At 33.3% G+C, this 13,958-nt stretch overlaps 1 protein-coding gene across 2 annotated transcripts in view; it reads left to right on the top strand.

Annotated features, from left to right (window-relative positions):
* Positions 1-611: 611 nt before the first annotated feature.
* The window catches only part of LOC111516391 (FMRFamide receptor), a 53,516-nt gene continuing 40,169 nt past the window's right edge, over positions 612-13,958 (top strand). The window contains exon 1 of one of the 2 annotated variants that reach the window (XM_074178126.1): positions 612-777. In XM_074178126.1, the coding sequence (XP_074034227.1) occupies positions 651-777 (127 nt within the window). In that variant the 5' untranslated portion in view covers positions 612-650. The remainder of the gene's footprint in view (positions 778-13,958) is intronic. The other variant, XM_074178127.1, reaches the window with a different exon arrangement.

The following is a 13,958-nucleotide window of genomic DNA, read 5'->3' as shown; positions in this document are numbered from 1 at the left end:
CCTATAATTGGGTTTGATTATATTTCATTCATATTATTGAGACCTCGGAAATACATAGAGTTCAGCATTCGGAGTCCTAGTACTTAACGGGATTTTTTTCTCAAAATTATCTTATACTGTTATTAGTAATGCTATAATCAAGTGAGACACACGACACACCAATAATTTCTCCAAAAATTCATCAGAATCTACTTACTGTCTGTAAACAAGAAGTTAGTAATACACCGTAAAAAGTTAATGATGTTCAATAGTTCTTGTTTCTTGCTGATAGTTTAAGAAAACATCAACTTACATTGTGCTTCCAAAATTCTATATGCTGATTGATGTCTCTAGATTTTTGATATATTTTGGGGACTTAATGGAATAAAGACGTTTCCTATTTTATGAAACGGCATTTTAAGCCTATTTATATGGATTTTTGTTTCCTCCCTTTGAATGTAACGTCAAATAGTGGAAAGTCATGTCTCCTTTTCTGGAAACATGGAAATGCAATTATTACTCTCCAAACAGACTAATCTAAATCACGTAACAAACTTCATTAGCAATAAAACAAACACATTTATCCGATTGATTTTTTGATACAGCACTGCCTGGTATTATGCATACTTATTTTCCTTTGGTGTTATAGTTAATTAAACTTGTGTTCAGAAATGGGTAGTACGTTTTTATTTTATGAGAATATTTTGTGCAATATGTTGCACAAAAAGTCACAATCTTCCGACAAGAACGACTTAAAGAAGACGCTTGCTGATTGGAATCCTACAGATGAACCGAATGGTAAGCTATAACCTACTTTGATATATGCACAAATATCATTTTTTTTAGAAGGAAATCATGTTTGCATTTTTTTTGGTATTTCTAGCTTCCAATATCTTGAAATGATATGTGAAAAGTGCAATAACCACCCTTATAAAATACACTTATAGTAAACATCTAGTTCTTCCCAATAAGTTGCTTAGTGAATATTAACATATTTACTCTGTCAGTAACTTGTCTTATTTAATTTCATTGAAAGTTATCTTAACGTTTCAGAAACGGTTGCGAAATAAAAATTTAATGTTATTCAAGTCAGTTTGTTCCACAATTTGGCAACCAGGATATCGAACCTATTGAGAGCACTTTTCCCTCGCTAATCCAGTTAGCATAATCACAAAATGATGAGGAGGTCGTCAGGAGATGAATTTCAGTCATTTCCTGATTATGCTAACTTGGTTAGCGAAACGGACATCGAGATACAGCATTTTTGTTCTGGTAAAGTAAAAGTGTTTTCAATATATTCATTTTACGCTAGAAGTTCCAAATTCTACTTATCAAGATATCAAATCTAAGAGGTAATACTGTTCAATCTTGCATATTCATGTTAAAAATAAAAAAGAAGGGATGTGTGAACCAAAATCAACGGAAGGGCAGTGAGCCATAAAAAGTAAGTAGAAAAAGAAAAAAAACCTAAATAAAACTGATTTTGTGTTGAAAGTACGGCCTCAGTGAATTAACATCGGAATGTGCTAAGTAGATTTTGAACAAATTAAATTAGTTATGTCATTCGAAATGACTACTCCAAGTGGACGAAGTGCTTCTATGACTGTAAAAATACATAAAAAGAATAAAACTGAATGAAAATTGCAAATCATATAGTGAAAATAGTAGTGATATCTGTGAATAAAAATACCTGCTAACAATTTTTGATTTACTCACGACTAAAACGTTTAGATTTGGTCAGCTCCTACCGAAAACTAGAGCTAAACGAGAAAAATATATTTCAAAGTTTGAAAAATGTGTGTGTAAAATGTTATTTTCCGTTTCCCTTATACAAATGGCGACAATTGAAGGGCTGATGCTAGCTATAGTTTAGGTTGGTCTTGCTTTTGGCGTGCGACTCGTGGCAAGGGTCGAACTATGCACAGTGAACATCTATCTCTGGGGTTGGGATTGAACCAACATTCACATTGATTGAATAAGTGGAATGAACTACTCGCGTTGACTGAGCAGCTGCCGTCTGACCACAAGTTATGTTTCCTTATGGAACGGTTGATGTTAGGGGTCGATTCAGTTTTAGAAATTTTCAATGCTTCTGGCCGCATTTCAGAGTTGATTGAACTTCCTAACTTCAAAAAAAATATGACAGTTGCCTAAGAAACGTGATAGGAAATTTCTTGCAATTTTTTTCCAATTGATGTAACTGTGTTATGAAGGTTAGTGGGTCGAATTTGATTGATCATAAACCGTCTATAACGGTATTACCTTAGGAGGCCACACTAAAAATACTTTTATATTTTAGTTCAATTCTAAACAAAAAACTGAAAGAATATCCCATTTTTTTTGTTAGAAAACATAAGTCACTCGGTAGTTGAACATCTGCATTTATGAACGAATGAAACTAGCTTGGCATGGGTGTGGAGAGTTGAAGAATTTTGTTCTTATTTGGCTAGTTAATTGTTCAAATTAGTGCTTAAGTGAATAAAGACTACATCGAAAGATGGGACCTCCGACTATAGACTTTGAAATCGTAGTAAAATATTAACCAGAAGAATATAATATTACGGATTCGCTATCAAGGATGTGTTGATTGTTAAACGAAGTTTCATGCGAAAGCGAAGGTGAATATCATTTATTGAAGATAATGAGCAATGAGAATTGGTCAAATCAGGGAGGATCAGAAAAGTAACTATATAGTTGATTCAGTAGATAAATTGATCATAGACTTTCAGAAACCAGCAGACTTATTGATCATAAGTCAATATGACGAAGTGGAAAATATGAACATATTCATTCAAAAGTTCTTACAACACAAAGAGGACTGTTTGAATATTGTTCTATGAAAAAATTCGGAACGTGACTGGTATACAGCATGTGAAATATAATAAAAATGATTAGCCGATACGAAAAACTGAATGAACCAAATTTTGAGTTATAATTTCAAATTTATATGGACAAGATATTGAACATGTAGGAAATGTGAAGTACTGAATTTATTGAAAATATTCATTACTACCCTCAAGCTCATACTCTCGACCAAAAGAGCAAGACAATAATCGTCGTGGAATTTTCAGTTCCGGGTGAGACGAATATCGTCCGAAAAGAGAAGAAAAGAGGGATTATTGGAGTCCTTGGTGGAATGTTGCCCTCACTACTCTTGAGATCATGCCGGTTTGCCGCACAAAGGCAGAAATTTCGGCTGGACAAACGTGATGCTGTGACATAACTCTTCAGAATTGGATAAATAAACTGAGATTTAGATTCAAAATAATGAACGAACGTCAAGCAGTTATGGAAAGCAGAAGAATAGTGGAATTGCGTAACAAATACTTAGGAGAAATAACTGAATATAGACAAGAACAACGACAAATTTTCTATTCGGACGAAACTTGGTATGACACTCACGACATAGTTACGAAAGGGTGGACTGATGATTCGAGTGTACGCCTAACATGCCTGCAAACAAAGGATCATTGTGCATTGCGAAATAAGTAAAGGATGAGTTCAGAATTCTTTGAAATTATGTGGAAAAAAACTTGAGGACTGCAATAATGACTATCATAGGAGCATGTAAGCTAATATTTCCGTGGAATGGTTTGAAAACACATTGATCCCAAATTTGGATGCGAATAGTGTAATAGTTCTTGATAACGCTTCCTATCATTCGTGACAGCTCATCAAGGTAACGAATCAAAATTCGAGGAAAGATGAAATAAAAAGTTTTTCAATGGATTTCAATTTGTAATTTGAAGATTACTATACCAAAAACCAACTACTTGAAGTTTTACAGAGAAAAACATTTGAAAAGGTGTATGCCCTTGAGAGTATTGCTTCAGATTCGGCCGTGACGGGCTTTTTCGCCTCTGGTTTTGGTGAAACCTCACTTGAGCGCAAACCTTTGCTAACCTGCTTATGGGGGGTTAGTTCCCCGACCTCAGACAGATTCTACGTACGCTGCAGCTCTCGCTCCTGAACTAAATTTACAGGGAGGTCAATTGTAGTCGTGAACTCGACATCCATCTCCTCTGTAGACTCGCTCCTGAACTAAATTTTAGTGAGGTCTGTTGGAGTCGTACACTCGACATCCATCTCCTCTGTAGACTCGCTCCCGAACTAAATTTACAGAGAGTTCCGTTGGAGTCGTAAACTCGACATCCATCTTCTCTGTAGACTCGCTCCTGAACTAAATTTACAGGGAGGTTCGTTGGAGTCGTAAACTCGACATCCATCTCCTCTGGAGACTCGCTCCTGAATTAAATTTACAGGGAGGTCAGTTGGAGTCGTGAACTCGACAACCATCTCTTTTGTAGACTCGCTCCTGAACTAAATTTACAGGGAGGTCAGTTGAAGTCGTAAACTCGACATACATCTCCCCTGTAGACTCGCTCCTGGATTAAATTTACAGGGAGGTCAGTTGGAGTCGTAAAATCGACATCCATCTTCTCTGTAGACTCGCTCCTGAACTGAATTTACAGAGAGATCCGTTGGAGTCGTAAATTCGACATCCATCTCCTCTGTAGACGACAGTGATAGTGAAACAGAGAATATGGAAGAGGAATTATCAGAAGCTTTCGAAGAAAGTTAGTAAAGTGTTTTTGAATCGATATATATGTAATAGTTCTTAACAACGCTTCCTATCATTCGTGACAGCTCATCAAAGTAACGAATTAAAATTTGAGGAGAGATGAAATACAAAGTTTTTTAATGGATATCAATTTGTATTTTGAAGATTACTATACCAAAAACCAACTACTTGAAGTTAGTTTTACAGACAAAAAATCAAAATGGCTGTTTTGTTAGAGCAACGAATCGCGCGCTTCGCCCATTTTACGGTGACCATAATTGTCCTACCGAGAGGACTATTCATATTCGTAATGTGAACTGAACACTAAACTGAAGTTAAACGACCATAGACAAAGACGTGTGTTCGTTGAATGGGCTCCGGAGAAGTTGGCAACTGACACTAATTTTCATCAAAAATCATCTTCATCGATGAGATTCAAGAGCAGGCGCGTGCCTAGGGTAAATCCATGGGGAGGGGGGTTAATCACCCATTTCGTCCCCAATATTTACTATGAAAGGTTCATATACGTCTTAAAAAGTAAAACTTGAGTAATACTAAGGATTTCGTATTCAATTCTTTGAAAAAATAAATGAATAAACAGAATAACCTTCAAAACGAAAACAATAACACAAAAATGAGAAAATGTATATCTGAAAATAAATAAACAGTATATTATTCAAAACGAAAACCATAACTCAAAAATGAGAGAATGTATAACTAAAAATATATAAACATGATAAAACAGACAAAATAACAAAAACTGGTTATAATAGATGAATGCACTATATCTGTCTATGATATTATTTATATTAATTTTTATATCCAGATGAATATTTAGCAAGGCAAGTCCTGTTAAGCGAGTATCCGGTGATTGATCTGATATAGGTTTTCAGTCTTCTCAAAGACGAGAAATTGCGTTCTGCCGAAGCGACAGATACTGGTAATGTCACTTGAATTGAATTGAATTGAATTGAATTGAATAAAATGGTATAGATCAAAGGGTAAATATTTTTATAACACCGCAATAATGAATCGATTCCAGTATCAGATTTTTCGTGACAATTCTTCCACTGATTTATCCATAGTTCCAGTTCTGATGTTAATCTACGGCACAAAGAAGTTTCAGATTCACTTGCAGTTAATTGGGACAGTTTTCTTTTCCAGCTGTACATGTGTATGTTCCAAGCAGATGAAAGGTACAACATTTGAAAAATAGAACACAGCTTTATTGTTGAATCTGAATTTAAAATCCTCTAAAACACTATAAGGAAAATAAACAGTGATTCTATAATAATCCTTAGGATTATTACATTGTATATTTGGTCTCATGGGTTTGCCCACCACCCGTAGTATAGTAATGTCTCTAACATTTCGTGAATCTTCGATATGTCACCAGTGTGAAGGCAGCCATGGGTTTCAGCCACGAATTGGGGGAATTTACCATTAACGGAAAGGAGTGCGCCAAGCCACCATTGGTCGTTAAAATTTATTGCTAGCCATGAAAAGTTGTTTTTTATAACAATAGTTTCATGGCCAGCTATGGAAATTTCCACATGTAACGATAGTTTTCAACGTTTTCAATAATACCTTCCAAGTCCTCGATTTTGTCTCGGAAAAGAACATTCCCTATAACTCTTTCCATCATTTTGATTGAAAACATCATATCTTTTAAAAACTTTATGCTGCTGGGGACATTTTCACATAAAACGAAAGTATTTGGCGTATTCTATGATACCTATATGGTCCTCGATTTTGTCGCGGAAAAATACACCCCCTGCAACCCCTCCCATCATTTTGATTGAAAAAATCATATCTTTTGAAAACTTTGTGCTGCTGGGGATATTTTCACATAAAACAAAAGTATTCGGCGTATTCTATGATACCTATTCGGTCCTCTATTTTGTCGTTGAAAAATACACACCCTGCAACCCCTTCAGTCATTTTGATAAAAAAAATCATATCTTTTAAAAAAAGGGGTAGGTATTTGGCGTATTCTATGATACCTATATGGTCCTTGATTTTGTCGCGGAAAAATACACCCCCTGCAACCCCTTTCATTACTATGAATTCGATGAATATAAAAACTAAAAACTTAGGAAAACCCTCTCATACAGATTTTTCAGTTTTTGAAGGATTTTTTTCAATAAAGCATGATAAGTTCTCAAAAATATTTTTAGAAAATAAATTATCTGTAGGATATACTTATTTGTTAGAGAGGATATTATCACAAAATATTAATAATATTTGGGTCATAAATTTCAAAGGATATAGATACAATAAAAGAAAAGACTTTTTTGAATTGAAGGGGTTATATTTTTAGGAGTGATTAATTTAGACAGTGTTCTATGTGAGTACAATTTATTACCATTCATTCAAAGTAGAACTCATGTGAATGATATCTGATTCTTATTCCACAACAAATGTTTGAAATACAAACTGAGTAGAGAAAAGTATCTTCTGTATAATTCAGTGTTCATATAGAAGTATTTGTTTGAAAGAATTATTTTCTTTCGTGTAATTCAATGTTTATATGAAAGTAGCTGTTTCAGGAGGACTTTCTTTCAGTTTGTGTCTGAAAGTTACTTCTTTGCATGATCTACACATTCATGTATAGAGTTTCAAATTGATTACTTCCTTCGTTCCAAAAACTTTCTTTCCCAAAAAAGAAAAGACTATTTCACAATATACGCATATTGTGCCTACAGCTTCAAAAAATTCATCATTTTCATTTTATCTGATAGTGCAGACAATAATCACAAAGTGAAAGTTTATAGTTCTGGTAGAGATTACAATCACATCGGCAAGTTAACTAGGTATACGAAAGGAGTACAACGAAATATTATAATGCAGGATATGAAACATATCAAACCATTTTCTTTTCGTGATAAAACAATCCGTGATTCAATTACGAATTCAACAAATAATGGTAATTTACAGAATATCAAAGCTGAGTCCGTATTTAGAAAAATTTGGTAAAAATGATCATCATGAAGATGATTTGATTGATTTAATAATGATGCAACCAAAAACCTCTCCTTAATAAAGTGTGTTGGCCAGCCACTCCATATTTAATTGTTTAGTATCAAACAGCTTGAAATATTAGAGAGATGTGAATCAAAATCATTTTGCATTTGGATGCAACTGGCAGTATCATTAGGAAACCGCCTTTTACGGAAAAACTCGTATTTTATTATGCTGGGGTAATCAATGTAAAGAATGAGATTGTACTTATTTACGAATTTATTAGCTGCAATACCGATATGGTGTCAATCGGTATTTCTTCAGCTAAATTCAAATCATTTTGTTATCAAAATTCAAAAAAATGGCTAATATTTTCGGTAATAGCCACAGATTTCAGATATCCTTTACTGAATGATGTTCTACATCTCTTCAATACAATGAATAGGAAAACTTATTTGAAATGGACATTTTCAATTTGTGAAGAACAACGTCTGAAAGATTTTGACAAAAAAAACAAAGGTAAATGAAGGTATACAAAAACAACTCAAAGAAATAATGGCAGCATCTTTGAATTTGAATAATTTGAAACACGTCCTACATTGGTTCGAAAACCTTGTCATAATACTTTGTTCAAAACAAAAATCTAGAGCTATGGAATCAGCCTTCAAGAAACTAATACATTTTTGAATTATTCATAACTCTATAAATCCAGAAGATATTCAATCAACATCATAAATTTCCGAGCAAGAAACGTCACCTTCTTCCGAAGTTCTATATTCTGCTAGTCCTCTTTATAAAATGTTCCTCGTATAAACTATGAACTAATAATTGCTCGAATAGATTGTGAATTGGGAGAGAAAAATATTTATTATAATGTAGACTTTGTTCAAATTGTTCTAAAGAAATATATTCCTTATCTTCCTCTTTCGACGGGAATTTTATACAAAGATAAAAACTTCACCAGATTCAGTAATGCTAACGAAGAAAACTGGTCTTCTCAAGTAAAGAATAATTTATTGAAAAGAAACTATCAAAATAAAAAGTGTAGTCGAGTAGTCAGGGTTTTGCGCAAAATATTTTTATCTATACATGAAAAATTTTTCCTTGATATTCCAAGAACAAAATGTACTTCTAAAATCACAAAAAATGAGGACCCTAAAATAGCGAATAAAAGAGAATACGATAAATATATACAAATTGATCAGTGGCGAAAGAAAAATAACCAGAAAATTCAAATTTTTTTAAGACAAATTCAACGCGAACTCTGAGTGAAATATGTTATGTTATATGTTTTTTCCGTTAACCAGCTATCGCACCCCTACGAACTATAACCCTCAGAAGTCAAAACTTGTGCGAGCTAAGGACTAACGAGGTCTTATCTTTCAACGTGTGATTCCTAACACGGGTTGGATGATAGCAAGTGAAAATCGAGCGTTCAGCCTGGGGCTTGAACCATCGACCCACACATCGGACAATTGACTGAGAGATCAAAGCACCCACGTCGAACCGCCCAACTACGGACCGACCATGGAATAGAACGATTCATTGCATTAAGAAATTGTAGATGGCATACTAATGAGCAATAAGAAATTATCTGCAAAAGAATTTGAAATAATGGCGCTAACGAAAAAATGTGAAGAATTTTTGAAAATCATCGGAAATTATGATCCATCAAATCTTCAAAATTTAAAACAAAAATCGGATTCATGGGATTTATCACAGAAAATTTCGCCTCACATAATCTCCTTTTATATAAAGACATTCCTCCAGTTGGCATAATAATTCACGGAATCAAGTATGAAAAAGAAGCACTGGTAGAATATGAATTCAAAACTAAGTTCACAGTCAAAAATGTTGGTCTGATTATACATAAAAAAATTCTATACCTAGCCTATTCACCTGATGGTTTGATTGATTCTGATGGTATCGTCGAGGTTAAATGTCCATTCAGCATCAGATTTGAAGATCCGCAAGTCTCACTTACCAAAAATAAATTGAAATATTTTGATCGAAATTATCAACTGAAACAAAATCATGACTATTATTATCAAATCAGGGGTTATTGAACATAATTGAAAGAAAGTGGTATGATCTATTAATTTGGACATTTCCGGGTCGTTTTTTGGCTAGAATGTCATGATACATTAAATTTTGGGAGTAACAAATATTCAAACCTTTAGGCGAACTTTATTTATATTTCATTCTACCCGAGCTGGTTGATCCGAATCCTCACAATATGAAAAAAAGAAAATTTATTTATTTCGGTGGAAATGATCCCACAAAGAGTAGAAAATCGGATCTTGCACACTCTTTAAACCTTTTTAAGAACGGTCTCGTCAAAAATTTACATTATTATAAAGAATGTGAAGAATATGGCAATTACGTTGTGATAAAGTATAATCAGTTTTTCACACCTGAATTGAGAATTGATGATTTTCGAACTTTATATAACAAAAAATGGCTTACAGATTTCTCACTGAATTTTTCTCATTATCTCTTTGTTCATTATTTAGGAACGAACGATTTGTTTTATTTACTACAAATCAAGCATACGGCATCATGCACTGAGGAAGTAGACTAGAAAATTCATTCTTCCTGGAATTACCTGAAATAAGAAGAAATTCAATTTTGGTATTTCCTATTATAGTTGGCACTGTCTTGAATCGCGACCACTGGGTACTTGCTATTGGTGATTTAGGATGCTAAAAACTACAGAAACAGGTTTGAATCAATCATAACAACTTTGAATTACCACCTAAAATTCACTGAAGAGGAACTAAAAAAATTTACAACTGAAAGTATCCCACACATCAAACACGGAGATGGATACAACTGCGGTGTTTATGTATCTTACTTTTTTATGCATTTTTTGAGAGGAAACCCTTCGATGGAATCGGCAAACACGGATGATTTCAGAATATTTTTAATGAATGATATTTTAGAACAGTCTGACTATGATTACAGGAATATTTGCCTCATTTGCGGAAATGAAACCGTTAAGGTTTCTTACAATAATTGCAGAATATGTAATAGAAAATTTCATGATGTTTGTTCCTCAATGAGAACAGTGAATGTTTGCTTTGTAGAAATTTCAGTACTATTTCTGGCCACTGATCACAACTATATTTAGTTGATTCATCAGTGAAATGTCATATTTTAATTTTTTTCCAAAAGTACAAGTATTTAATTCATTTCTGGAATTTTTATAGTGAATACACTTACTCAATTATTTGCTTGAAATGGAAATACAATGAATTAATTTCCAATTTCGAGTATTTGTTTCATTTGTTTTTGTATCATAGTTATTTGCATCTTCTTATGCATAAATACTGTTGAAATTTTTTTTTCAAATATCTACTAATTATTTATTTTTCTATCAATACGTTTCAAAAATTATGGGAAATATTTAATCATTTATTTATTTATGATGCACTGTTTGGAACCTTTGGTGTAGTAATGAATATTACTGGAGTTTTTTCCCAACACCAAATCGTTATTTTCAACACCTCGACACGTGTTTCGACCAAGTGATCATCTTCAAAGAGGAAGATTTTTTAGTGCATCGTCTTTTGACTTTCCCTCTAACACATGATAGGTTCAAAGAAGAAAGACGTACAATACAGGAAATAGCAGACACTAACGGTTTCTCGAGGGGTATTGTAGATGACATAATAAGGAAAAAGAAGTTTAGGTTAAGGATGACCGAAATCTCGACTTTCAGAAAGGACACAACCAAGATAAATACATCTCAGTTCCATATCACCAATATACGAGGAACTTTGGAAAGATTTTCAAGGAATTAGGTATGAAGGTAGTTTTTTAAAACAAGTCATACACTACAGAGCCTTTTGGGAAGTCCAAAAGAGAAAGTCGAGAATTCAGAAAAGTCTGGAATTTACGAAATTGAATGTAAGGACTGCGATGCAAAAAAAATATTATGGACAGACAAAAAGATCTATTAAAGTAAGATATAAGGAACACATAGCACACTTAAAATATGGGAGACCTGAAAAATCAGCAGTCGCCCATCATATTTTGCAACAAAACCATTCTAGAGACTTCAGTCCATTAAGATTAGTTAGACAAGTTAACAACAACAGGCAACTAGATGCCTATGAGAGTGTAGAAATAAGTAAACACAATAATATTATGAATAACGATGACGGACCTATACCAAAGAGCATACTATATAGCTTGTTAAAATAAAATAAAATAATGTTGTTGGGTTTACTGATTACTACATAAGGACACATTGCAAAAATAAATTTGGATAGGCAATATTGTGAAATTAATTTTTATATAGCTGAAAATTGTTTTATATGAACATATATTGTAAAATAATAGATAAGGCAAAATTGTAAAATTAATTTAGGTTGGTATGCCTAGATGGTTTACCTGTCTAGCATAAATAGGATTAGCTCGCACTAGTCCTTAGTTTTAATCTTCCTCTTTGAAGATGATCACTTGGTGATCGAAACACGTGTCGAGGTGTTGAAAATAACGATTTGGTGTTGGGAAAAACTCCAGTAATATTTATTTATTGTTATGGAAATATTTTTGTTGATTAACAAATATTTTGACTTGTTGACATTTATTCGAAGTGGATTAGGCCTCATGGGGAAACCAACTGCATTGAAAAAAAACGAGCCTGTTACTTTACCGCGAAGTGTTGGGGAAAAAGTGAACTAATAAGATCTACAATAATAGTTTTGAATCATATTTGTTAACCTTAGGAAAACAGTATTGGAGTTATAGAATACGCTGACTACGACAGTTTCACGTGAAAATATTCCCGGAAGCACAAATTTTTCAAAAGATATGACTTTTTTATCAAAATGATTGAGGGAGTTGCAGGGGTGTATTTTTCCGCGACAAAATCGAGGACCATATAGGTATCATAGAATACGCCGAATACTTTTGTTTTATGTGAAAATATCCCCAGCAGCATAAAGTTTTCGAAAGATATGATGTTTTCAATCAAAATGATAGAAAGAGTTACAGGGAATGTTCTTTCTCGCGACAAAATCGAGGACTGTAAAGGTATTATTGAAAACGTTGGAAATTATCGTTTCATGTGGAAATTTCCATTGCTGGTCATGAAATTATTGTTATAAAAGACAACTTTTCATGGCTGGCAATGAATTTTAACGACCAATGATGGCTTGGCGCACTCCTTTCCGTTTATAGTAAATTCCCCCAATTTGTGGCTGAAACGCATGTGGTCCATTTAATTCATCATAATGTACTCTATCATAACATCAAAGGAGAGAAATCGCAATGCATCATAACGCTACAAGATCATAATCGTAATATATGAAGAATACGTAATGCAGAGAAACGTAAGCCGTCATAATTGCAATTCATCATAACGTAAAACAGCAGAAAGTACAAATTCATAACGTACTTATAGAAACGTTAACCGATCATAATCGCAATACATCATATTCACATTGTATCATAAACTCAATGTATCATATCGCTAAAGCGTAGAAACCGTAATGTACAGAATCCGTATTTCATCATAACCGTAATGTATAGAATACGTAAAGTATCATAACGTAACCCATCATAATTTGGTTGCGCGCGCATCAAGTCTGTCTCACAATAGCTTACTGGTGTCATAGTCGATGGGCCAAACACAAAAATATTCTAAGCAGAATAACCATCATATTATTAGCGGAAATTTGCTATACTACGTAGTGTGGAATTTATTTCAAATGCATTTTACTTTGAGTTTCATTAAAGAAAACCAAAATTATGTCGATTTAATTGATGCTTCGAACTAATATTGAACGTTTTCAAATTTTTCATTGATAGTGGAACTGTTATTGAAAGATTCAGTATAATTACTAAAGAGGTGATTGGTAATAATTATTATAATAATTAATTCATTTCATTTTCATTTCCATTAAACATATGCAATAAAACATTTTGTGAGTACATATCAGGTATTTCAAAATGACCGATTAGATACACAAATACATCTATGTATATTTATTGTAGTAGACTGCTTCGTATATTAATTCGGTTCCTGTATTTCCTCGTTTTACATTCTTTGGCATATTAGGTAGTCTTCCTAGTGGTTCAGTCTCAAAGCATTGTTGATTTACGTAACTCAATAGAATCCATAACGTTAATATTTTCTATTCTTTTTGCTTTATTGTCTGCCCTATTCGCGAAATTCGTTTCCACTAGCTTTGGCATCTGCCAAATTCTACAAGCGACCATAGTGTTTAATTGAATTGTCCTTAAATTTTGAACAAATTGCTGAAGATTTCGAGAGTTGAAATGAGTTTTTCAGACATTTTGAACTACGCAGAAAAAGTCCCTTATAACTATTTTATGGTCAAAATTAAGTTTCTAGGGAATCTAGGGAATTTCTAGGGATATTTGTGACAGATGCTATGCCATTCACCAATTTCATAAGGCAACCGTTCAATGTTCATTTTTGGGGATG

The sequence above is a fragment of the Leptinotarsa decemlineata genome, unplaced genomic scaffold, assembly GCF_025532065.1.
Source record: "Leptinotarsa decemlineata unplaced genomic scaffold, Ldec_3_MD MMD2_tig00003348_RagTag_RagTag, whole genome shotgun sequence".
Taxonomy (NCBI): domain Eukaryota; kingdom Metazoa; phylum Arthropoda; class Insecta; order Coleoptera; family Chrysomelidae; genus Leptinotarsa; species Leptinotarsa decemlineata.
This window is presented reverse-complemented; position numbering and strand designations above follow the sequence as displayed.